Here is a 26,137-nt window from a genome sequence, read left to right as displayed (position 1 = left end):
CTGGCCTATCAGCCAATGGTGTCAAAAAGAACAGAATGTCCTAGGACCTGGCCCAGCCCCCTACTTCACCTGGGCCCCTCCCTCCCAGGCCTGGACAGGGCCAGGTAGATGGGGTGAGAAGTTCAGAGGGAAGGAGATGGGGAAAAAGATGGTGGGGCCAGCAGGTGCTCCCAGTTTTGGGGGGCCCCATTCTCTTTTTCCTCCAGGACCCTCGGTGTGAGGCTGACCTGGGATGACCTTGAGGGACCTCAATCAGAAGGGACCCTGGTTTCTGAAAGTTCACCTAGGTTTTCTTTCCCCTAGCCATCTTGCCTGACAGGAGAGTCCCTTTGGAGCTGGCTCCCTCTTCTTCCTCCTCCTTCATCTTCCCTCAGCTCTTTGCCCAGTTCTCCTCAGTCTGTCTCTCTTTTCTGCCTTCCCTGTTCTCCTGGTTTCCCCACCTACTCTCAGCGATCCTCCTTCCGCTTCTGCCTTCCTGGCTTTTGCGTGTAGAATCCTTCCTCTCTGCTCCAGTTCTCTGAGCCTCACCTGTCTTCTGTCCCTAGTCTCTTTTTCAGTCAGTTCGCCATCAATCCCTGGCCGAAACTCTTCAGCAGGTACCTGGTTCACCTGTCCCCCAAGTGCCCTCCTCCCTGGAGAGCTCCCAGACCAGACTCCTCCTCCGATCCTCCCTCTGCCCTGCTCACCTTTAATTGAGATGCTAATGAGGCTTCTGTCGCTCCCATCCTTGCCCGTGGCCGACGGGCGGTCTCTGGAGCCAGGCACTGCACCTGTCAGGTGAGAGGGTGGAGAGGCTCGGCTGCCAGATTTAACTGGAAAGGAACCAGTCACAGCCCAGCCACACCTGGGAGCCGGGAGCAGGAGGCAGCTCCGGCCTCCTGCAACCCGCGGTCCCCGAGGCAGAGAAGGAGGTAGCAGGGAGCTGGAGGCCAGGGCTAGAAGAGGACCCAAGAGGAGACAGGGAAGGCAGGGGAGGAAGTGAGGCAGGATCAGAGAGCCTGGCACAGAGAGGGAGACCCAAAGAGAAGGGGAGTCAGCTGGGCCAAGAGGGCGTGAAAGCCGGAGCGAGTCAAACAGTCCGGGAGGAAAAAGGGCAAGAAGGAGAGGCGCTAAGCCAGACAGGGTGCCTGCTGTGGAGACCCAGGGAGGCGCTAGCGGGCAAACGAAGGTGGCCTTCGCTGTGACCACTTCGCTCTGTGGCCACTCCAGTGAAGCTCCGTGCTGCCTGGTTGGCCCCAACTCCAGAAGGTCAGCTGGCTCCTGGAGAGGTGGAGGAGGGTGGGAGGACTGAGGAAGAGGGAACTCTGTGTGGGATGCGGGCACCGTCACGGACAGCTCCATTCTGCCTCCATACTAATGATGCTGAACCACACCAGAGCCCCTGAACTCAACCTTGACCTAGACCTTGACATCTCCAACTCACCGAAGGGATCCATGAAGGGCAACAATTTCAAGGAGCAAGACCTTTGTCCTCCTCTGCCCATGCAAGGACTGGGCAAGGGGGACAAGCGTGAAGAGCAGGCGCTGGGCCCGGAACCCTCAGAACCCCGGCAGCCCACCGAGGAGGAAGAGGCACTGATCGAGTTTCACCGCTCCTACCGGGAGCTCTTCCAGTTCTTCTGCAACAATACCACCATCCACGGTGCCATCCGCCTGGTGTGCTCCAAGCACAACCGCATGAAGACGGCCTTCTGGGCGGTGCTGTGGCTCTGCACCTTCGGCATGATGTACTGGCAGTTTGCCTTGCTGTTCGAGGAATACTTCAGCTACCCCGTGAGTCTCAACATCAACCTCAATTCGGACAAGCTGGTCTTCCCTGCCGTCACTGTGTGCACCCTTAATCCTTACAGGTCAGTCGCAGAGAGAGGGGTGGCTCACTGCTAGTGCATGGGTTTAGCGTGCACAGGGCCCTGAGTTCTACACTCAGCAGCACAAAAGCATTCAAGCCGGAGAGCAAACAAAAGTGGTCATGGAGCTGTGAGGCCAGAGAGCTGAGAGGTCAAGGCCTTGCAGGTGCAGTAGAGGTGGATAAGATCTTTGTGCAGAGGGGATATTTGCTGTGCTGGGGAGTAGGCACCATGGGGGTGAAGTGAAGGGTAGGAGAGTGGAATGGAAAAGAGGTCCATCGTCAGCTATCCCCGAAGTCTCCTGCTGACCTGTGCAGGGGATCACCACTCAGCTGCCCTACCCGCCTGCCCAGGTCTCTGACCTTTAAGGGCTTTGCTGTGTTCTGAAGTTTTGGGTTTCATCAATGCTCTTTGCCAGTTTGGGTCTGGAAACTGCACTGTTACCATGGAGAAGAGAGGCGGGCAGGGCTGGGTGTTTGTACACACATACCATTTCGTCTGCACTCAGCTATGCCACACATTGAAAACGTCCGTCAAGCCAGACTGTGCTAGGCACCCAGCAGAAGAGGATTGTTGCTAATTCAGCGAGCTTTATGGAGAGCCAGGTACTTGACTAGGTCCTGGAGACGGGAAAAGCTACAACAAGGTAGGAGGGGTAGGCGTGTGAACAAATATAGCAACACACTGTGATTAGCACAATAAAAACTCGGAGTTGGTCTGCCTTCAAGGAGTGTAAGCTCTCTTGGAGGGTTTGAATGAGGGTAAATTCGAATGAGCACACCCTCAGGAATGCGGGCAATTATGGATGGCTGGGATTGGTCACACGCTGCGGGTGGAGGCTCTCTCAGGTAGCCTGTCATGTCCAAAGATGTGTCATGGATTAGCAAAGGTTGGGAAGTCCTGTTCTGGCAAGGTAAAACTGTCCCCAAATAATGGACACGGTAAGGGTCACTTACTGGAGCTGAATGCGTCAGACCCTCCTTAGAGGTCGTCTGCAGCCTCCTGAAGTCTTATCTGTCTTGGGGCAGGGACAGGTATTATCCTCATTTTACACACAGGAAACTGAGGCCAAGAGGCCAAGGCAAGTCAACAAGGTCACCGATCCTGATGTGATCCTGACTTAGCCCATTAGCTTGATCACCAAACTCGGCCTTCTCTTATTCTTATGAGGCACCACTTGGAATAAGTGAAGTTGTTCACTTGTTCACCTCCATTTCAAGCCTTGGGATAGCTCCTTCCCTTAGCCTCATCTCTCCTTCAGTTTGTCAGTTCTTTCTCATCCCAGGCCAGGCAGGGTCGGGGACATAACAGGCAGAAGGTGCTGGCAGGGGAGGGGCCGGGTCCTGGAAGTAGGCTGCAGGCAGGCACTCAATAAATATTTGTGGTCACAAAGATGAGGAGATATGGGGAGGGCTGAGGTGAGTCTGTTGAAGTCTGCATATTTTCTAAGATTCTGCTGGGTGCATGACCCTGGACAGGCCAGGATAAACCACCGGGGAGTGGACATCACAGTGCCTAGGGGACCCGGACCGGGAAGCAGCTGTCCGTACAGCAGAGGGAGGAGGAGAGAACTCAGAAGGGAGGGGAGGAACCTCAAGTATTGGAGGAAACTGAAGACCTACTAAGTACTTGACTCAGTGTTGGGTTATTTTTAAGCACTAACTCCTCAATCCTGCAAAGTCTAAAGAGGTGGGCATTTTTTATATGTCCTTTATTGCTTTCTTTTCTTTTAAAGACAGGATCTCGGTGCTGCCTAGGCTGGCCTTGAACTCCTGGCATTACAGGACACTTGCTATCACACCTGTGCTATTTCCAGTTTGCAGATGAGGATAACTGATGTTCACCGAAGTGAAATAATTAGACCCAAGGCTGTATAGCTAATAACGAAGAGAAATAACAGTAACAATAGAGAATGCCTATTTATGTCCCAGATGGCTTTCCAGATGAATCTAAATCTGAATGAAATATGATTAAATCGGCCAGGTGTAATGGCACATGCTTTTAAACCTAATACTGTGGAGGCAGAGGCTGGCAGATCTCTTGTGAGTTGTAGGTCTATATAGTTCCAGGATAGTCAGAGCTATGTAGTGTTGTTAGCCGTCCCCCAAAAACCCAGGCTGAATGAATGTAGGAGGTCCCTGCTCAGAGGCCCTGTCCACCAGCTCAGGTGTCTGACCTTTAAGAAAAGAAATATTATTAAACATTTTAAACCTACAACAGACTTAAGAAGCAGGTACCACTATTCCGTCCATCTAATAGATGAGGCGACAGATGCCCAGAGAGTTAAACTCAGACAGATAGCAGGTGTTAAAACTGGGATGCAAAAATCACTTCCAACCAAGAGCTAGAGCCTCTCAGGTTAGCAGTGAAGTTCCAGAGCAGGCGTGACCTCAGAGCTCCCTCTCACCTGACAGCAAGGTAGGGCAACAAGGTAGGGCAACTGGTAGGAGCCCAGCAGGAAGAGACGCAGAAAGAAGGGGGCTCCTGGTTAGGAGTGCAGGGGTGGGAAGCCACTGGCCAGTGAGAGGCAGAGGTGGCAGACAAGCTAGGACAGCCTGGTGGCTGCTGCCCTGAGAGTGAATCACAGTCGTTGGCACAGGGAGGGACGAGTGATCTGGGGAGAGAGGAGGAAACGGTGGAAGATCCAGTTGCCAAAGAGGGCCTGGAGGGGACCAGAGTCACACAGGGGTGTTCACCTGATGAGAGACGCAGCCAGCAGAGAATTGTAAAAAGGAGGTCCTGACCACAGCTCTGTGTGGCTTTCCAGTTTCTAGTCACTCGAAGGAAAGAGCCGTTCGTTGCCACATCCTGGGACACAGAGCCTACCTCGAACATATATGGAACTTAGGACTGGACCCAAGGCAGAATTCAGCCAGGCCTGCTGGCACATGCCGGTAATCCTGGACCTTAGGAAGTAAAGACAGGAGGAGAACTGCAAGTTCAGAGTTAGTTTAGCCCTGGGTGCAACTTGAGTTTGAGGTTGGATAGGCTACATCAGACCCTGTGCCTACAACAAATAAAACCACGGAAGAACGTGGAGCGTTGGAACAGTGAAGCTCATGGGTCTTATCTTGTCTGCAGAGCCAGGGCCCGGCAGCAGGACTGAACAAAGGGAGGGCCATTTCCTCGGAGAGCCACAGGAGGTGTGGCTCTGAGCTGGATGGAAAGACACCCTTGACCTGCACTCGTCCGGAGGCCAGGCTGTACTCGGTGTCTGGCAGGGAGAGGCCAGACTGAGGGCTGAGAGCCTGGGCTGGCCAGTGGTCAGGTTCTCCTTTGTCAGGCAGTCCGGTGCTGGGGTCAGGATGGTACAGGGCAAGAGTTCTTGCACAGGCAAAGCTGTGTGTGTATGTGTGTGTGTGGGGGGGGTATGCATGGGTGCGCATGTGTGGTGGCAAGTCCGTGGAAGAGGACTTTCTGGAGCTAGTCTTCTTCCTTTACCTGGGTTCTGTTCTGGGGGCTGAATTCAGGCTGCTCTGCTCGCTCATCAGCAAGCATTTTTTACCTACCAAGCTATCTCAGCTTCCTGAATAAGAAGGGCAGATGACAAAACTGAGGCCCCAAGGACCTAAAAGCAAAGAGAAACAAAAAGTCACCAGCTGATGAGAGGCGTCAGAGTCAGAATCTGGGTCTCTCCTGGTTCCTTTTGTTACAACTGCTAGGTCACATGGTAGAAGTGGCAGTCAGCACTCCCCTGTGATGGCACGTATCTCTAATAACGAATGCCCATGATAATAAAACACCACTGGCAGTCACACGAGACCCACTCTCCCAAGAGTGAGGTGTAGCCCTTTCCATATATTGTTAGGCCACTGGGAAGCAGGAACCCTTTGCCGTCTACGTGGGGTTCACATTTCAATGACAAGGTGAATATCTCATTGTATTGCAAAGGAAAAAGGCTTGTTTTTAAAAAATACTTCTTTTAGATTTATCTATTTTATGTATATGAGTACACTGTAGCTGTCTTCAGACACATGAAAAATGGGCGTCAGATCCCATTACAGATGGTTGAGAGCCACCATGTGGGTGCTAGGAATTGAACTCAGGACCTCTGGAAGAGCAGCCAGTGCTCTCAACTGCTGAGCCATCTCTTCTGCCCAGAAAAGAAGTTTTACAGCATGAGTTGTGATTTATTTTGGGGACTGGCTCTCCATAAAAGAGGTCTTAGGTCACTAGGGGGTCACAGTCTACATGGCCTGGGCCAGCTCATTAAAATGTGGACTTCTGAGCTGGGAAGTGATGGCAGACCTTTAAACCCAGCACTCAGGAGGCAGAGGTGGGCAGAGCTCTGTGAGTTTGAGGCCTGCCCTGTCTATAGAGCAGGTTCCAGGACAGCCAGGACTATACAGAGAAACCCTGTCTCAAAAAAAAAAAAAAAAAAAAAAAAAGTGGAATTCTACATAGCATCATCCTGGCAGCCTAAGAGAGATTGCAGCAAGGGTTTGTTGTCACTAACTTTTCCTAAAGAAATAATGAATCCTGCTTAGAGTCAACAGTGGCTACCCTGAGCCTAGCCTGCCCAAAGGCAGCTACAGTCCTGTCAGAAAGGCCAGAACTCAGCACAGCCCTGTATCTCACTCAGCATGCTGCCCACACTCACCACCTGGCTGTCTCAACAGCTCAGGAGAACCTTTGGCTCTTAGATTGCCATCCCTGGGACAGACCACCATGAGAGCTCAGAACCCACAAAAGAGATCCAAATAAGGGCTATGTCCAGATAAGGGTATCTACATGTGAGTGTACTGTGATAGGAGCTGAAGCTGTAAGGCCACTGTGTGCCCCATTAGCACTGCTCAAAGCTGCTTAGGAGGGAAAGGGCTGGGAAACTGATCAGAGAGGAGTGTTAAGTGTGGCCTGGATGAAGCAGAGAGGAGGGCCGAGCGCACAGGTACACACTGCCAAGGAGTATTCCTGAATGCTGGCTGAGAGTGCCCCAGAGGTCCCTGAGTGAATGTTGGGAGCCCATCATGTATATCAAGGATGGAGGAGTAGACACAGAGGGAAACATATGTATGTCAGTCCCAAACTTCTTAGGATTCCTGTATCCTGCTAGCCTGTCTCAGACAGAGGGAAGTCAGAAGGGAGGCTAGCTTCAGAGAGAGGAAGCTGGTAGCCAATTTCAAACAGTCCTTAGCCTTAGCCAGGAGTAGTGGAAGAACAAAAACTAGGGAGTCCAACAAGCCTGACCTCAAAGCTATTCAAAGCTCAGTAGTTCCCAGGTAAGTAACTCTAGGTTAGTTGCCTACTGTAACTACCTCGCTATCCTGAGTTGTGGAATAAGACAGTAAGGCCTGATGGAGTTGGATTGGGGCCAGGAATCACCCATCTCCACAGGCGGTTTGCCTGCCAGACAGACAGGGGTGAGGGCAATGAACGTGGCCGAGGAAGGAAGTCACGGCCACATGGGCCACCCCATGTGGCCCATCTTACTAGCATCCCATCCAAGGAGTCTTGATCCTTTGTTTACCTCCTGGTCTCAGGACAAGACCTGAGTGTTTGACTGTGCTTTGCTCAGTGATCCGTTCTCTCAGCACGAGTGCCAGTCAAGGGCTCTGAATCCTGTCAGGCAAAAGCAGAGAAGTGTCCATGGGGTGAGAAAGATCCCTGCTTAGAACCTGACTTCTTCAGGGACCAAGGGTTGGGAGACTAGACAGGTAAGAGTGTGTCCAGGCATGACATAGTCTGAGTGGGGAAGAGTGTGGTGAAGGCAGAGAGGTAGCAATGTGGTGGTGAGGGGGAAGGGAGATGACAGTAGTGACCGTGTCATAGGAATGATTCCAGCAGAGCTGGCATTCCAGCTGGGATCTGGATTCTTCCTGTATGACATTGAGAAAGTTGAAGTGACACTTTTCTGGGCATCCGGCTCCTGTCTGTGTCTTCCTGAGGCCTGACCATCTCTTTACTTAGTGTGCCCGAGCAGTTCCTAATTTCATCTTCCCAGAGCTTTGTGTGGCGGGCTGACCTAGTGCTGTGTCCATTCTACAGAGGGGTAAGGGTTGGATGCCTTACCTAGCATTACACAGCTGGGCACCAGCGTGCCCTTCCAGCAGGGGGCAGTGTCTATGAGCTCTAGTGGTCTTCTGGGACAGCCTAGGGGACTCTGAACCGTAGGAGCACAGTCTGACTCATGTCCTGGCCACATTGTCCTGGGAAAGGGCATGACAATGGTATTAGCCCAGACTGTTCAGCAGGAGATGCAATGGATGTCCCTGACTCCTCAGAAGGGCTCATTCGAGCTGGCATGGCCACTCTTGGAATCATCAGTACCGCTCAGTCTCTCAGAAGCTCTTGGGACACACCCTGGATCTGAGCTCTGTTCTCTTCTGTGAGGGGATGAGGGGCCAGCTGGCTACAAAGAGGGAATGCCTAGGGTCCAGCCAGCTGGGTTTCAGGATGAAGGTAGAGCCCAAAGGAGAGGATCCTGTAACTCTGAACTGGACGTTGGGACCGTGCGTGAGATTTTAAATAACCTTGGGCTGCAGGTGTGGCTCAGTGGTGGCGGTTGGAGGAAGGGCCTAGCATTGTAAGGCCCCCGTGCTCGTGTCAGACCCCAGATGCACTAACCCCACATCTCTGGCAATAGCATGCTTCACTAGTGCTCAGAGTTTGATTTGTAGGCCTGGAACTCACAGAGGCCCTCATGCCTCTGCCTCCCAAGTGCTGAGATTAAAGGCGTGTGCCACCACACCTGACTCTTGAATTTTTCTTTAAGTGACATTTAATAGTTAAGATATTGGGCACTTTTAGCCAATTCCTTGTGTGTGTGTGTGTGTGTTACTTTTTGAGACAAGGTCTCACTATATAGCCCTAGCTGATCTGGAAATTGCTGTGTATATCAGACTGGCCTAAAACTCACAGAGACCTGCCTGCTTCTGCCTCCCCAATGCTGGGCATAGAAAATATTTTAAAATTATTATTATTAATGTATGTATGTTTTTGCACCAAGTTCATGCTGTGCCCATGGAGGCCAAAAGAGGTTAAATCCTGGGACTGAAGAGATGGCGCAGTGGTTAAGAGTACTGACTGCTCTTCCAGAGGTCCTGAGTTCAATTCCCATGGTGGCTCACATCCATCTGTATTGTGATCTAATGTCTTCTTCTGATGTGTCTGAAGACAGCTACAGTGTATTCATATAAAATAAATAAATAAATATTGAAAGAAAGAAAGAAAGAAAGAAAGAAAGAAAGAAAGAAAGAAAGAAAGAGAATGAATCTCTCAGAACTGAAGTTATAGACAGCTGTGAGCTACCTTATAGGTGCTGAGACTTGAACTCAGGTCATCTGGAAGAACAGCCATTGCGCTTAGCTTCTGAGACATCCCTCCAATCCCCCTTTATAGTAAATATTAAACTCAGGTAGTATAAGCCCTCCTCCCCCAGCTTTTTTCTTTTCCACAACTGTTTTGGGCACCGTAGGTTCTTTGCAAACAGGTGTTGTGGAGGCGTGTACCTGTAAGCTCAGCTGCTCTGTGAGGCTAAGGCAAGGAAGGTTTCAAGTTTGAGGTCAGCCTGAGCTTCACAGAAACTCTTTGCATTCCATAGACATCTCAGAAGCACCTGTCACCTCCTTTAAGGATGTTTGCTGAATTTGGGATCCGGATTGTAAGTGATCTGAAAATCAAGTTGGGAGACCTAAGATAGGAGCTGTTGTATGATTTCGTATGTTTCGGCCTCCGGCAGGGTTCCAGGGTGCTCTGAGGAATAAGAAATCTTGCCTATATTAAATTTAGGAGTAGATCTGATAAGTATAAGGTTTACTCTTGATTATATGTACATAAGCTGTGTGTGTGAGCCACATGTGTGAGTGTGGCTGGAAGCCAGGGGTGGGAGTCAGATTTCCCTGGAATGGAGTTAGAGGGTTGTGAGTGCTCTGATGTGGGCGCTGAGCAATGAACCTGGGTCCTCTGGAAGAGCATCATGTATTCTCAATGGCATGCCCTCTCTCCAGCCTCAGTGTGATGTTAATGAAAATATTTTCCATTTGTTGCTAGTATCTAGAAATGCAGCTCATATTTGTGTGTTGGATTTGCATCTTGCAGCCTGGTTTTAATTTATCATCTCGGCTTTGTGTTTCTTAGACCGTAATTCTAAGGATGTCCATCGTGCAGATGGTAATACAGCCAGTATTGAGAATGAAAACTGTAGGGATTTATATGGAATCGTGTTTTGGTGGGTCCCTTCCAAATCTCATTAAAATGTAGCCTCTGAAGAAGGGGCAAAGGTGGGAACTTCATCTGGTATTTTCAGAGCAGTGCAGGGAGATTCTGAAAGTGCAGTCACTCAGGCAGGGCGACCTGAGCTAAGAGAACAGACTCTTTTTGACCTGTTCAAATACAACTCCTACACTCTACATTACCCAGCTGATAGCCCTGGAGCTCTCTCTCACAGGATCACTGATCCCCCTCGGTGTTTATGGAGAACACCGTGGCCCTTCGAGGCCAGGGATTCGGCAGAAAGCCCCTGGACCGACCTCCTCCTCATCGGCTTTTTCAGATACACTGAAATTAAAGAGGAGCTGGAAGAGCTGGACCGCATCACGGAACAGACGCTTTTTGACCTGTACAAATACAACTCTTCCTACACTCGCCAGGCTGGGGACCGCCGCCGCAGCACCCGCGACCTCCGGGGTGCTCTCCCACACCCCCTGCAGCGCCTGCGCACACCACCTCCACCCTACCCCGCCCGCTTGGCGCGCAGCGCGTCTTCCAGTGTACGCGACAACAATCCCCAAGTGGACAGGAAGGACTGGAAAATCGGCTTCCAACTGGTAAGCCCCGCCCCTCGGTCCAGGATCTGCCCACGAGCTTGCTCGGTCCCATGGACCGCCTACTCCTTCAAACTGAAAGGCCTGATGGACTTTCCAGCGGGTAACACCAATACGTGAATGAATGAATGAATGAATGAATGAATGAATGAATGAATGAATGTAGCAAAGGATAAATGGCGAGAAGTGAAATCTGTTGCAGAAAATATACGTTTCTGAATTCTAGTCCCTACTGATGGGACTCAGTTGAGACCCTCCTGTGAAGAACTGAAGTTCTTCAAGCCTGTAACAGAAGGTAAGTAAATGAGACACTTAGACAGTAAAATGAGATGTGTGTGTGTGTGAGTGAGTGCATGTCTCTGTGTGTATGTGTGTAACCCAGGTCCTTGTCCGTGCTTGGCAAGGACTCTTCTGTTGAGCTACATCCCTGCACCCTAAACATGTAGACTCAAAAGGATGGGTAGGAGGAAATGGGACAGAGGCTCATCTAGTGAAGGAGAGAGGGAGGCCCCGGCGAGATGGGCCGCACCACCAGCTCACGGAAGTTCTAGGCTCACCTCTGTTGTGGGAACGAAAGTCTGATCCAGTCTGATCCCAGAAGCTTTCTCGCACCAGTGAAAGGGGAGAATTCTTGTTTCTTTCTACCTGGTTGCATAAGTAATTACAGTGAGGAGTCACTGCCTACCATTACCTCAATCCCAGGGTCCTCTGGCCACCTCTCCTAGGGGCTTCTAGGGAAGTGTTTCTCCCCTTCTCTTCTACCCACACCCTGTTCCCTGTACCTACATGCCCATCAGCCCTCAGAACACCTCAGCTCTCAGTCCTTGACCTTGGTGGCTCACTGACGTGCACTGACGCTCCTGTCTCTGTGCAGTGCAACCAGAACAAATCAGACTGCTTCTACCAGACATACTCATCCGGGGTGGATGCCGTGAGGGAGTGGTACCGCTTCCATTACATCAACATTCTGTCCAGACTGCCCGACACCTCGCCTGCTCTAGAGGAAGAAGCCCTGGGCAGCTTCATCTTCACCTGTCGTTTCAACCAGGCCCCCTGCAATCAGGCGTGAGTAGGCCCCCTTGCTGGCTCGGTTGTTCCTCAGAATCTCCTCTCCTGGGTCCTCCTGAGGGCTCAGGAAGTTCTCTGCGTGGTTAGGTGAGGAAATGATCCAAGGCAGGTGCCCAAGTCTGTGCCCAGCCTGTTGCCTGTAGACGGGAGTGTGGTAAGATCCATGGATGGTAGGTCCCAACCAGAGTTCCCATGACTGTTCCGTCCTTTCATGGTCTGGTGACGCTTCCATTTCACATCATTCTTCAGAGCCTTTTCTTTGTAAAATGGACACAAATCCAAACACAAGAGAGAAGGTTTATTCAGTAAATATTTCTGATTGTGTGGACCATGTGCCAGACTCTGCTGTAGGCGTCTGAGATGTATTACAGGAAAAAATATGTTCAATCCTTGCCTGATTGGCATTTTTACTAAAGTAATGAAGACCACGATGCTAATACCCACCTTAAGAGTCATGTCACAGCCGGGCATGGTGGCACATGCCTTTAATCCCAGCACTCGGGAGGCAGAGGCAGGCGGATTTCTGAGTTCGAGGCCAGCCTGGTCTACAGAGTGAGTTCCAGGATAGCCAGGGCTACACAGAGAAACCCTGTCTCGAAAAACAAAAAAACAAAACAAAACAAAACAAAAAACAAAAAATAAAAGAGTCATGTCACATGTATAAGATAACAAATGTGAGGTTACTTTATACACTCTAGGGCATGGTGGGGGTCAGTCGTTATCTTGTACCCAAACAGGTGAAGGAAGAGACACTCCCAGAGGCTCAGGCTGGCCTAAGGATTCTCCACAGCCCACTGTCCCTCAGGGATAATTTCTGTTAGGGCCCCTGTCATAGCATCTATCTAAAGAGGTCACAGCCACCAGCTCAGGCCCTCTAAGCGCGGATACAAGGGGGAAGTGAGGGACTTCCTTCTCCCTTCTGTAGCCTCTAGCTGCATAGTCCTGCTTTCTCCTCCACCTCTGCTCCCCAGGTTTTCAAGGGCCACCTTCTTGCTTCTGGCTGGCTGGGGCACCTTCTTGCTTCTGGCTGGCACTGAGGCCGTGTCTCTACAGGGGACCCTTCCCTCCAGTGTCCCCCGAGAGTGGCAGTAGGACCAGGTGTCACCTGCTTCTCTGGCTTCTCACTCTGTGTGCTCACATGCCCATCCCATGGCTTGGTCCTGCCTGTGCTCTTTGTTTGTTTGGGGATAAACAGTTGCAGCTGGGAAGCGAGGCAGCTAAGCCTGGGCCAGCCATACCTGTCCTGTTGCCAAGTCTCCCTGTCATCTCCCACCTTTGTCCACTCCAAGCCCTTGCCTCCCTTGCCCACAAGTCCATCGTTTATCTTAGTCTTGGCATGCAGGTCCCGTCCTCAGTTTGTCATCTCCTTTCCCACAAGGATTGTTGGGACAATTCTGTAAGCTGAATACCTTTCTGCCCCAAAGTTCTCCCTTCATTCTTCACAGAAGTCTTTGTCCATTTCTGTTGCTATAACAGAATACTACAGACTGGTTGGTTTATGAAAAAAAAAGAGAAGAGAAGAAGAAGAAGAAGTTCATTCTTATAGTACTAGGGGTTAAAAAGCCTGAGAGCCTGGGGCGGGAACCTGGTGATGGCTCCCACAGCGTAACAAAGCAGAAAGGGGAAGGGAAAGTGAGCCTGGGAAAGAGGGTCAGGAAGGGCGGGCCAACCCAGCAAATGTCCATGTGTTCATAGCTAACCCTCTCAGGACTCCGTGGATGCGCTCATGAGGATTCACTCCATGGTCCTGTCTCTTCCTGTTGGATCCCATCTCCACCAAATTGGGAAGTAATTTTCCAACCCAAGAATTGAGAGGCACATTTGAAACGTAGCAGGGAGCTTAAGTTTGTGATATTAACTATTCCAGTCAGTCCCATTCAAAATCCTCAGAAGTAGGAGAGACTCCGAAGGCTCAGACTAAGAGCGCTGGCTGGTCTTGCAGAGGACCCAGGTTCCGTTCCTAACACCCATAATGCGGCTCACAATTGTCCTTAACTCCAGATCCACGGGATCCGACACCCTTTTCTGGCCTCCAGAGGTGCCAGGCATGCTCGTGGAGCACAGATGTGCAAGCGGGCAGAGCACTCACACACATACAATCAATATAATAAAATTCTCTGCAGTCTCCTGTGGCTTGCTCAGTCTAACTGCACTTCCTTTTTTTTTTTTTTTTTTTTTTTTTTTTTTGGTTTTTCGAGACAGGGTTTCTCTGTGTAGCCCTGGCTGTCCTGGCACTCACTTTGTAGACCAGGCTGGCCTCGAACTCAGAAATCCGCCTGCCTCTGCCTCCCGAGTGCTGGGATTAAAGGCGTGCGCCACCAAGCCCGGCTTCTAACTGCACTTCCTTAGCATGGCCTCCTGGACCCTCCCCTTCATGACCTCCTGGACCCTCCCCTTCGTGGTCTCCTGGACCCTCCCCTTTTCCTTCCTCTTCTCTTTTGGATTTCTTTATCCTTTTTTTTTTTTTGTTGTTCTGAAGATCAAAGCCAGAGCCCACAACACGCAAGCAAGCTCTCCATTGCTGAGCTCCGTCCTCAGACATAATCTTCTCCTTAATGACACGTAGTTAAAGTCTTCCCTTTCATATGGACACTTTAGTGGTTTTTAAATATGTTTAGAGTTGTGCAACTACTGTCATTATCTAATTTTAGTACATTTTTTTCACCCACCCTCAAGGAACCCATTTACTTCTTAGCAGTTCCCCATTCCATCCCTTTCAAGCCCTGGGAACCACTAATCTGCCTTCTTGTCTCAATGGACTGTTCTTTGTGGGGTTTCACACAAGGGCTAGGGATGCAATCCAGTGGTAGACTGATCGTCTAACATTTATTAGGTTCTGAGATGGATATATATATATATATATATATATATATATATATACATATACACACACATACATGTATATATACACACATGCATACATATGTATGTGTATATAGGTATATACATATGTGTGTATATGTATGTATATATGTGTATACATATATACATATACATACACATACACACAGATATATATATATATATATATATATAGTATCTTTTGTGACTGGTGGCTTCTTTCACTTAGCATATGTTTTCCAGGTTTATCTGTGCTGACACATGTCAGAACTCACATATGAGCAATTAACACAGGACTGTGTTGTACAGACACACCACAGCTTTCTGACATGAACATGTCTACTCGTTGGCCTTTATGAGCCTGAGTAAGATTTTATACTGGTAATGTTTTGGTTTTGCTCGCAATACACCCAGAGTGCAGTGCTGGGCCCCAGAGCTGTTTTAGCACTTTGGAGGCTGCTGGACTCTGCCCAGGGATGCAGGTCTTTATGTTCCAGCAGCAACCCTGAGGGATCTGCATTTTCTACATCCTCTGCTTGTTACTGTCTACCTTATAAACAAACAAGCAAGCAGACAAAACTACCCTTACTTGTTTGTATTTGTGATGTGAGTGGGTAGAAGACAATTTTCAGGAGTTGTCTTTCTCAACCATTAAGGCGGCAAGTTTGGTGGCAAGCGCCTTTACCAGCTGAGCCATCTCACCTGTCTGTTTGCCTTTATCCCTTTAGGCAACGTAGCCAATCCCTACCACCTTAGTGGGAAGCTAATACAGTTCACTAAGTACTGATACTTTAACTTAGTCCTCAGTTCTCTGTCCTACTGTGTCCGTGGTCTTCATTTGACATGTAGCCCCAAGTAGACTCATACTGCCAACAATGCTCTTGTGCCAACCTTCCGAGTGCTAGATCACAGGAGCTCATCACCATGCCTAGGTGAGATCTTCTTCTTCTTCTTCTTCTTCTTCTTCTTCTTCTTCTTCTTCTTCTTCTTCTTCTTCTTCTTCTTCTTCTTCTTCTTCTTCCATATCTGCACACACACACACACACACACACACACACACACACATGCTGTGGTGTACTTGTAGAGGTCAGAGGACCTGTGGAAGTCAGTTCTTCCTTCTGCAATGTGGATCCTGGAGACTGAACTCAAGTTGTCAGTCTTGGCAGCAAGCACCTCTGCCTGCCGAACCATCTTGCTCAAGGTTTTACTCTTAACCATACATGATTTGGCTTCTCAATGGATGTTGTACTAATGTGTTTAATGTACATTTCCGTGTATGTACATTTACAAAGTTCTACATAAGTGATCTTGTGTATTATAGGTGTTATTTAAACTTCTTCTAAAATACAAAATAAAGCCTTCTTAAGCTCAGTATTTAAGACCCCACCACAGTGTGCCCTTCCCCCCTCCCAGTGAGTGGGGATCAGTGGCCCTTTAAGATATAGCTTTTCTGTCCATATCCAGCCCACCTCTAGAAATGCTGGCTTTTCAGTACAGCCTAACATGAACCCCTATGTTTCATGCCCTATGCCTGCCTTTGGTTTTCAAAGCCAGTAGACCACCCTGGATCGTCTAGATTTGCTCTCCTCATTTTAGAGAGGAAGAGGATGACCTTGGGAAATGGGGCTAGTTCAAAGCCACATGAGCAGAGACACACCCACCTCTGGTCATCGGCCCCTCTCCCTCCTCTACTGGTCACAGGCCAGAGTCTTATTTTCCTTCTGTTTGGTTCCCACTGCTATTTCCCACTTGGCAAGGAGTAGAACACAGGTCCCCTCTCCCCCACATAGTTCTTAGAACCTGTGATTTGATGTCCATCTGTCTGTCTGCTGCGGTAGCGTGACTGTGTGGTTTCCTCTGGACTCCCAAGCCTGTTAGAGAAGGGCTGCTATCACTGGACCTGTTAATCTGGTGCACAGAGGCCTGTGGAGAATGCTTGGCTTCATTCTGCCCTGTGCTCTGAACTTCCTCCCTTCAGCCCCACGCTCACTGAGGCATTTGTTCCCTCCTCTACGCTGATTTCCTGCATCTCTCCATTTCCCTCATCGATGCACCGAGAGCCAAGATTTAGATGCTAAGAAGTTAAGAGCATTGCACGAGTCTTAGTATAACATTAGAGGACACAAAGAAGCAAGTGGTGAGGTCAGGGGAGAAGCCGGTCTAACAGGTAGATGCCTGGATCTGAATCCCATGTCCATCACGACTGTCCCTGCAACCTGGGATCCCCGCTGACTGGGAGAGGAGAAGGGCACAGTGCAGCGGAGTCTCATCATGGAAGGCATATGGCACGTGATGTTGGCAGACCCAGTGGAGCATCATGGATGGATCTTAAAACCAGAGCTTAGGGGGCTGGAGAGATGGCTCAGCGGTTAAGAGCACTGACTGCTCTTTCAGAGGTCCTGAGTTCAATTCCCAGCAGCCACATGGTGGCTCACAACCATCTGTAATGGAATCTGATGCCCTCTTCTGGTGTGTCTGAAGACAGCTACAGTGTGCTCATATACATAAAATAAGTAAATATTTCTTAAGAAAAAACAAACAAACAGAGCTTAGGAGGGTTTGGTTTGGTTTTTTTTTAGAAGAAGATAAAATAAGAACACACAAGATCACATATGTATTTTTTTTAAGATTTATTTATTTATTATATGTAAGTACACTGTAGCTGTCTTCAGACACACCAGAAGAGGGAGTCAGATCTTGTTACAGATGGTTGTGAGCCACCGTGTGGTTGCTGGGATTTGAACTAAGGACCTTTGGAAGAGCAGTCGGGTGCTCTTACCTGCTGAGCCATCTCACCAGCCCCAAGATCACATATGTAAATCCCAGGCCTGCCATCACTGTCTGTGTGGTCTTGTATGATGCAGAATGGGACTGTTGGCTGGGGTGACAAAGCGTAGGTCTACTTCCCAGTGCTGTGCAGGCACACTGGAGGTGACAGGAAACTGATGCTCCTGGGGCCTGGAGGGGAATTTCCTCTGCCTCACCTCATGCTCCCCTGAACTCCTGTCCTTCCCTCTCTGATCCTGTTGTCCTGGTTCCCTTGCCTACTAAGGAATTATTCTCAGTTCCACCACCCCATGTATGGGAACTGCTACACTTTCAACAACAAGAACAACTCCAATCTCTGGATGTCTTCCATGCCTGGAGTCAACAATGGTGAGCAGTTCCCATCCCCATGATGCCCTTCCCACTGACCTACGTCACCCGTCCTTACCTACCTCAGCCTTACATTCTAGAGATGCTGGGGACCTTCTGGGTCTCACCTTGCTATGCCTCTCGCCATTTTGGAAAGGTCTGCTCTGTCCTTTCTCCCCCCAAAGTCCTTCATAGTCCATTCTAGGAATGGAAGGGATTCTATCCTTCAAGTGAGCCCAGAAACCAGCTTTGGGTTGCCATGCCCACCTGAGGGGTTTACTGGCCTTGTTCCACCAGGGGATGGAGGGTAAGATTCTGGGTCTCCATCTCCAACTCTTCTCCTGCTGCATCCCCAGGTTTGTCCCTGACACTGCGCACAGAGCAGAATGACTTCATCCCCCTGCTGTCCACAGTGACGGGGGCCAGGGTGATGGTGCACGGTCAGGATGAGCCTGCTTTTATGGATGACGGTGGCTTCAACGTGAGGCCTGGCGTGGAGACCTCCATCAGTATGAGAAAGGCAAGGATGCTCTGATTCGGAACCTGGGAGGAGAACCCCACAGAAAGGAGAGGAAGACTTGGGAAATGGGAGGTAGATTTGACAGCCAGGAGATTGAAGGGAGGTCATGGTGAATCATCTCCAGGATGTGGAGGTCTTTGGGATAAGAACTGGATAGAGGGGCTAGCCAAGGAGCACCTGGGAAGCAAGGCTTTGCGAAGAACTCAGGTGCTAAGAAAGGTTCGGGGTGTCCTTAGGATTTCAGAGGGTTCTCTAAACCCATGCACGGCCTTGAAAGTGGTACACGGAGTGGTGTTTGGGGTGCTGGAATATGCTTTGAGATGGGAAGGCTGGTGGACTGCTGGCAGGGTGTGAGTTTGCACTTGGGAATGAGGAAAGACCGAAAAGCCTCTCTCTGCCTCGTCACCTGTGATCTCTGGATGTGCAATGGTTTACAGGAAGCCCTGGACAGCCTCGGAGGCAACTATGGAGACTGCACTGAGAATGGCAGCGATGTCCCGGTCAAGAACCTTTACCCCTCCAAGTACACGCAGCAGGTACACAGAGCCCACAGCCACTCTCGGGGACTGCATGCTGCCGGTCAGCTGGGTGGAGGGATGGAGAGGAAGTAGGCTGGGATGGTAGAAAGGGCCACGGTGTGCAGTGGTGAGGAGGGCAGGGTTGGGCCAGGCCTGAAGCCTCTTGCCTCTCCACTCTCCTCCAGGTGTGCATTCACTCCTGCTTCCAGGAGAACATGATCAAGAAGTGTGGCTGTGCCTACATCTTCTACCCTAAGCCCAAGGGTGTAGAGTTCTGTGACTACCGAAAGCAGAGCTCCTGGGGTGAGCCAGAGAGCCCCTTCCCTGTCTGGAGCTCACCTCCTCTTCCCTACGTGCCTGCCTCTCAGAGGCCTTGTCTGCAGTGCCTCACTCCCACCTGGCCTCCACTTGCTTTTTTTGCCCTCAGCCCTTGCCTCTGTTTCCCCTGCTCCTTCCCTTCCTGTCTTTGGCTTTTGTGTGTTAATGAAAGAATTGTCCTGTTTAAAAATAACCTACAGCAGAAGGAAGGAAGGAAGGAAGTGTGTGTGTGTGTGTGTGTGTGTGTGTGTGTGTGCGCGCGCACAAGCGCACGTATGTTTGTGCATGTGTGAGGTGTCCTGCTGTGGTTCAGTGTGCCTACATCTTTGAGTGTTCAGCAGGGCTGGCTCCTGGGAGATTAGATAGAGCAGCCATCATTTCACTGATGCCCAGGTAGAACTTATTACAAGTGCTGTGTTTCTGTCTCATCTCTCAGTGTTCTACGAACTGTGTGAAGTATCCTTTCAGTATTCTAGGCATGCAATTTGTGAATTAAAAGACCAAACTTCCTCTCTCTTTCCTTGGTCCTTCTTCCCTGCACTCATGTATGTGTGTGTGTGTGTGTGCATGTGTGTGTGTGTATATGTATGTGTGTCAGTGTGTGTGTATATGTATATATGCATGTATGTGGTATATGTATGCATATATGTGTGTTGTGTGTGTATCAGTGTGTGTATGTGTGTCAGTGTGTGTGTATGTATATGTATCTATGTGTATGTATGTGTATATATGTATATGTGTGTGTTGTGTGTGTTTGTGTGTTGTGTGTATGTGTGTGTATATGTATGTGTGTCAGTGTGTGTGCATGTGTGTATATGTGTATGTGTGTGCATGTGTGTGTATGCATGTGTGTATGTGTGTGTATGTATGCATGTGTGTGTATGCATGTGTGTTGAGCCACAGGAGTCATAAGTTGGACTCTGTTGAAGCTCAGGAGCTTTACCCACTGAGCCATCTTTCCCCCAGGGATTCAGTTTGTAAATCAAATGTTAGAAAATGTTTTTTACCCAGAGCAGGGCACACAAAACAAGCTGGAGAGCCCTGGCACGTCCTGCTTATCCGGCCATTGTCCTGAACACGCCCGTTTCCTTTCTGCTGTGGCACAGCCTCCTGAGGCTGCTGGGAGAAAACTATCCTAACAGGAAACTATGGGATTGCAGGCACTGTCTTCACAGACTCTCCTTCAGAGCCTCCTCCCAGGGCTTTACACACTCAGCTCTCTACCAGGGTGAGAGAGGGAGGAAGTGGGCCATTGCTGAGGGGGCAAGGCACCAGACACCAAGGACACAGAAAGACCTCTGTGGAGTTGTGTTACCTCTACCTCAGTCCCATCTGTCTGTGCTCTCTGCCTCCTTTCTTGCTTGGCCCCCCTTGGCCTTGTTGCCTGTCACTGCTTTTGTCAGGGCAGCCCCTGCCCCCTGCTTACTTCCCCATGCCTCTTTCCTCCTGCCCTCCCTGTCTCCCTTCCCCTTCCCCCTGCCTACACCCTACAGCCTCCCACCTCCTGCCCCTAGCCTGGGAGGATCACAGAATGCCAGAGACAGGACAGCAGGGAGTGCTGGCTTGGTGACAGTTCCCCTCTTCTCCTCCCTGCTCTCAACAATTCTAAGCTCTTTTTTATATTCACATATTTACTCAAATAGGGTCTCACTACATAGCTCTGGCTGTGTTGGAACTCACTCTGTAGGCTAGGCTGGCCTCAAACTCACAGAGATCCTTCTGCTCTGACTTCCAAGTGCTGGGATTAAAAGTGTGGGCCACTGTACCCAGCCTTCTTTCTGAGTTTTGTGGCTTAGGAAATCTGAGAGAAACTACTGCAGGTGAAGGGGATGAGGTAGAGCTAAGAGCAGCGTGCTGCCCTTCCCAGGCCTTCTCCTCAGAGAAGGCAAAGTCCTCAGGCTGCTTCCCACCAAGTCCCAGCATGGCCAGAGAGGGTTGGGTCAGAAATGGAAGACTTGTGTGTACCATGGCACACCTCCCAGTCTCTCTCTGTCTCTGTCTCACACACACACACACACACACACACACACACACACACACACACACACATATTTCCATGCACACACCTACACTATAACAAAATAGTATTTTTTAAGTTTTTCCCTGTAGCTCCCCAATGCCCTCAGACCCCATGGGCCCTTTCTTCCCCTTTTCATGTGTCTTACTGAGATGATTTGAATCTTACAGACCTGACTCACTTAAACTGGATGGTTTTAATTAGTATACTTGTCGTTTTGGTGTTGGGCTTTTATTCTGGTCTCATAGTCACCGTCTATTTGAGAATTTTATAAATCACTCCCCAGAGAAACTTTGTACCTATGTGTAGTCTCCCAGGTTTCCCAACCCCCACTGCCAGCCATTGAGCAACCAGGAGCCCCTGTGCTGAACAAACTGTTCATGGAGACAGAGCCCTGAGCTGAGAGTCTTTCCTACTGGCTTCTTTATTGTAACAGTGATTCCTGGGTCCACCCATGTTATAACACATCAACACTTTATCCCTTGTTCCGACTGAGCAGGATCCTGTTTTATAGATATACAACTTTCACTTGTTGAGGTGGAGTCTCATGTTGTAGCCCAGGCTGGCTTCACACTTACAGCAGTCCTCCCTCCTGGGGCCCATGAGTGCTGGGATTCCTATGGTGTCCTGCTGTGCCCAGCTCTGTCCTACACAGTTTTATTTACTTAACCGGTTGATAGATATCTGGGTGCTTCTAGTTTGTAGTTTTGTGACTAATGGTGCTGTGCACATTCAGCTGGGCTCATGGTAACTGTTCACACCTTCTGAGGGACTGTCATACTTTTGGAGGTGGCTGTACCAACTCATATTTCCAGCAGCAGTAAGTGATGGCCCCCATGCTTCTGGCTGGCCGTTTTTGTTTTGTTTTGTAACTGTTTTCCTAATGAGTGTAACATTGTATCTCATTGTGGCTTAACCCCTTTATTATGCAACCATTGTTCCCATTTTTTTTCTGACTTAATTTGTGCCTTTTGGACCGGTGTAGTCCCCAGCTTTCATAAACAATTTTGTTGTGGTTGCCCCTCCCACCATGCTCTTGTATAGTGGGTGCCCAGGCAGTGTGTAAGAGCTTGCTTGTGGAAGAGGTGAGGATGCCCTCAGAAAACAGGCGCTTCTCTCCACTCACAGGCTACTGCTACTATAAACTACAGGCTGCCTTCTCCTTGGATAGCCTGGGCTGCTTCTCCAAGTGCCGGAAGCCATGCAGGTGAGGTGCTTCCTGGGACTGGGCTTGGCAGTGGCTGCTTAGCCTTGTAGGATAAAGGTCGCTGGAGGTTCCCCCTCTATCACTAAGCACTCTTATCTGTCTGCAGTGTGACCAACTACAAGCTCTCTGCTGGCTATTCAAGATGGCCATCTGTGAAGTCCCAGGTAAAGTCTGGAGGGAAGGGGTGGATGTCCATGTGAACATAGCTGCACACACGTGCAAGTGGACATAACACAATGGCCCTGTGAAGATCATCCATGTTGGTATACTTGACTGATACCACCTATCCCTGGAAACCTGAGGGATATGGAGGTGACCCCTGGCCCCTCATTTCCCCCCAGGATTGGATCTTCGAGATGCTGTCCTTGCAGAACAATTATACTACCAACAACAAAAGGTCAGGCCTGCTCCTGAACTCCTGGGCAGGACCCTTGTGTGTGGGGTGGGGGGTGGGAGGGAGAGGTCTGGGAAGAGGTTCTGATGGAGATGTTGGGGAGAGGGCCCATGGGTGGCCTTAACCCTCCACTTCTTCCCACTCTCTCCCCTTCCCCAAAGAAACGGAGTCGCTAAACTCAACATCTTCTTCAAAGAGCTGAACTATAAAACTAATTCGGAGTCTCCCTCTGTCACGGTATGGCCTGCCTTAGTCAGGAAGCCTGGGATCTCCTGGGGGCTTGGCAGGGTAGCTCTGAGGGAGGACAAAAGGGTCACCTTGAAGGGCCAGAAGGGTTTGTGCCTTGGAGGCAGAGAACAAGAAAAAGGGACAGGCGTTCAGGATAAGGGGAAAGAATTGGAGAGGGGAACTGGATAGGGGACAAGGGGGAGGGGAGGCACACATGTGGCAGACAGCTGGAAGAAGGCCCTTGACACCTTATCCGTGATTGTTTCTGGGGTCTCATGACCGTTTTGTTCCGTTGGTGATGACAATCAGAAGCTGCCCCTGCAAGGCAAGGAGGCACTACGAATCCCAGGTGGGCCCCAGAGGCAAAGGGAGCCGGCTTGGTAAGGGCATGGGTATTTCTTTCTCCTGCAGATGGTCAGCCTCCTGTCCAACCTGGGCAGCCAGTGGAGCCTGTGGTTCGGCTCATCTGTGCTGTCTGTGGTGGAAATGGCGGAGCTCATCTTCGACCTCCTGGTCATCACACTCATCATGTTACTGCACAGGTTCCGGAGCCGGTACTGGTCTCCAGGAAGAGGGGCCAGGGGTGCCAGGGAGGTGGCCTCCACCCCAGCTTCCTCCTTCCCTTCCCGTTTCTGTCCCCACCCTACATCCCCGCCACCTTCTTTGCCCCAGCAGGGCACGACCCCTCCCCTGGCCCTGACAGCCCCTCCACCTGCCTATGCTACCCTAGGCCCCTCTGCCTCCCCACTGGACTCAGCCGTGCCTGACTCTTCTGCCTGTGCTCTGGCGGTGGCGCTCTGAGAGAAGAGAGTGCTCCTCGCACCCAGGCCAGTGCTCCCATCACTTCAGCACATCTTCCACAGCTGCCCAGCTGTCTTTGGTGTGTCCTGGAGGAACAGGCTAAGCAAGGGGCCCAGGAAGTTGTCCAGAGGACAGGGGCTAATGAGCTGCTCAGAGCTGCCCTGCCCCTGCTTCTGAACACTGCTTTCCACACAAGCACGGGCAAGTCCCCTTTACCCTTGGATCAGCCAAGCCAGACTTGGAGCTTTGACAAGGAACGTTCCCGGGAAACGACCAAACGAACTGAACACATATAAACAAGGCCCAGAGAAGTGGCCACAGCCTTCCCACCCCATGACCAGAGACTGGCCTGGCCTCACTGCTTTCAAGGACACAGATGTCTGCTCCCCTTCTTGAACTTGGGTGGGGAACCCCACCCAAAAGCCCCCTTGTTAGTTCTTTGGCAAGTCTCCTTCCCTCACTCCTCAGGGTGGGGGCTAGAGTAAGCCTGGTATTCTGCGTTCTCAAGACTCTCTTTCTCATTTGGTACCCTGTACCCCAGTGCCTCTGCGTTGTCTCCTTCTTGTGTGCCTTCTGAGCTGTTTCTTCAGCCTAGAAACTCCCTGCTCAAAGGCACCTTTGCTTTTGTGAACTCGTTTACCCTATCCTGTCTCCCCCAGGACTGCCCCCTCTCCCCTCACCCCCACAGCATACTGTATTAGATGCTCACATTCTTTTGTGTCCATCTCCCTGGGTAGACTGAACTGTACTCAGGGATGAGTTTTGCTCATTTTTTTATCCTTCTGTTCTAGCGCAGTATCCCACTTGGAAAAGGTTGGCAGATACTCAATAAATGCTTGTTCCATCAGTGTCCGCAGTCCTGGATGGGGCTAGGGAGGGGCATGCAAGTCCCTGAGGCACTGCCTACATTTTTGGGGGAGGTCTTAGAGTGAAGGGAGGGGACAGGCAGCCATCCCAAACTGGTCACAATTATATGTCATCAAGAATAGTCTTCTTCAGATTCCACCCAGCTGTGATGTAACCTCTGCCACCCTCCTCCTTGTCACACCCTGGTGGTACCCAATATCACCCAGCGGAGATCTAACCTCTGCCACTCTCCCTCCCCCAACCCCCCCACTGCCCAGGTGGAGTAGGAGGAAGAGGAGGAGGCTCGACCAGTTCTTCCAGATTATCAGAGCCTTGGGTAGTCTTATCCACAGTGAGAGGGGCAGAGGGAACCCTTTCACCCCAATAAAGAAGCTGGGGAGTGTCTGAGTGGAACCCTGCTTTTCTCACCTGCAGTCCCTCTGCCCACTCCAGTGATCAGACCTGGGACCCAGAAGTGCCCCTGTCTTGTCATGTATGGGGAGTAAGACTTGTTTCTGTTTTCCCATGCATCACAATATCTATCCTTAGGAGGCGGAGGAGAAGCAGGGCTTTTTTTTTTCCCACCACCATCCCCCTCTTCAGGGAACTCCTATGTAGACCAGGCTGGCCTTGAACTCAAAACTCACAGAGACCTACTTATGTCTGCCTCCCGAGTGCTGTAGTGTAGTAAAGATCTGGCCATTTTGAATTAAAGTCTGTGATCAAAGGTATGTGGAGAAGGAGATCTTGTAGAAAGAAGGAAGGAGCAGGCCACAGTCATGTGACCTGAAGGCTTTGACTTCCCTTTCCTAGACTCAGGCAAATGGCAGGAAATGGTGTTGTGTCAACAGTGTCCCTGTCACAGCCTCAGGTGTGGCTGCTCTGGCCTCTCCTTCTCTGCTTGGCCCCAGTCTTGTCCTGCCCATCCCTGTTTGCCATGGCTGGGAAGGGAGGACCTGCTGGACAGAGGCACCAAGCTGGATCTATTACTGGGACTGCTGTCAGCACCTCCCTTCCCCGAGCTCCAATCCCCCTTATGCACCTGTGGCCTCCCAGAGGTCTGACCTTATCTTGTGTCTCACCTGAAGACCATTGCTCAGACATTGGGGTCAGAGTGTTAAAGGGGTTCCCTCCTCCCCATTTCCTTATCTGGCATCTCAGGTGAAGTGACTTACCCAGAGTTTTACCTGTCACAGAGCTGGCCTGGGTTCCAGGCCATCTTCAGTGATTCACCTGGCTTCTATGTATAAAGCAGGGTATTGACTGACAGGACTGTGGCCAGGGTCCAAGTCACGGGGACTTGGAGCTCAGTGCCCTTTGGATTCACTCTGGCGTGAGTGATGTGAGTGACTTTAGGTCCCTGTGCATGTGTGAGGCATGGGGGAGGGTGGCTGTTCTCTGGAGCTCTCTCCTTCATCCTTTGATCTGCCTTCTCTAACCACCAGCTCTGGCCCCCTGTTCTACCCACTGTCACACTTTGTTTTGTTTTCTTTTTCTTGTTGGTTCTTGGGGTGGGGGCATTCAAAAAATTGTATATGTATTCATGTTTTGCATGAACATATGTATGTGTACCACATGAGTGCCTGGTGCCCACAGAAGTCAGAAGAGGGCTCCAGATCCCCTGGAACTGGAGTT

The 26,137-nt window shown here is 50.4% G+C and overlaps 1 protein-coding gene across 1 annotated transcript; it reads left to right on the top strand.

Annotated features, from left to right (window-relative positions):
- Positions 1 to 345: 345 nt before the first annotated feature.
- Scnn1a (sodium channel epithelial 1 subunit alpha) lies at positions 346 to 24,493 on the top strand. Its single transcript, XM_085839885.1, has 12 exons — positions 346 to 1,850; positions 10,339 to 10,612; positions 11,484 to 11,674; positions 17,571 to 17,674; positions 18,010 to 18,173; positions 18,611 to 18,709; positions 18,877 to 18,994; positions 22,155 to 22,233; positions 22,340 to 22,397; positions 22,575 to 22,630; positions 22,789 to 22,864; positions 23,267 to 24,493. The coding sequence occupies exons 1-12, from the start codon at positions 1,357 to 1,359 to the stop codon at positions 23,654 to 23,656; spliced, it is 2,103 nt and encodes a 700-aa protein (XP_085696011.1). The 5' UTR covers positions 346 to 1,356; the 3' UTR covers positions 23,657 to 24,493.
- Positions 24,494 to 26,137: the final 1,644 nt, after the last annotated feature.

This window comes from Mus caroli, unplaced genomic scaffold (assembly GCF_978045245.1).
Source record: "Mus caroli unplaced genomic scaffold, Mus_caroli_1 scaffold_7, whole genome shotgun sequence".
Lineage (NCBI taxonomy): Eukaryota > Metazoa > Chordata > Mammalia > Rodentia > Muridae > Mus > Mus caroli.
Note: the sequence above shows the minus strand (reverse complement) of the source record. Positions and strands in the feature narration are given on the sequence as shown.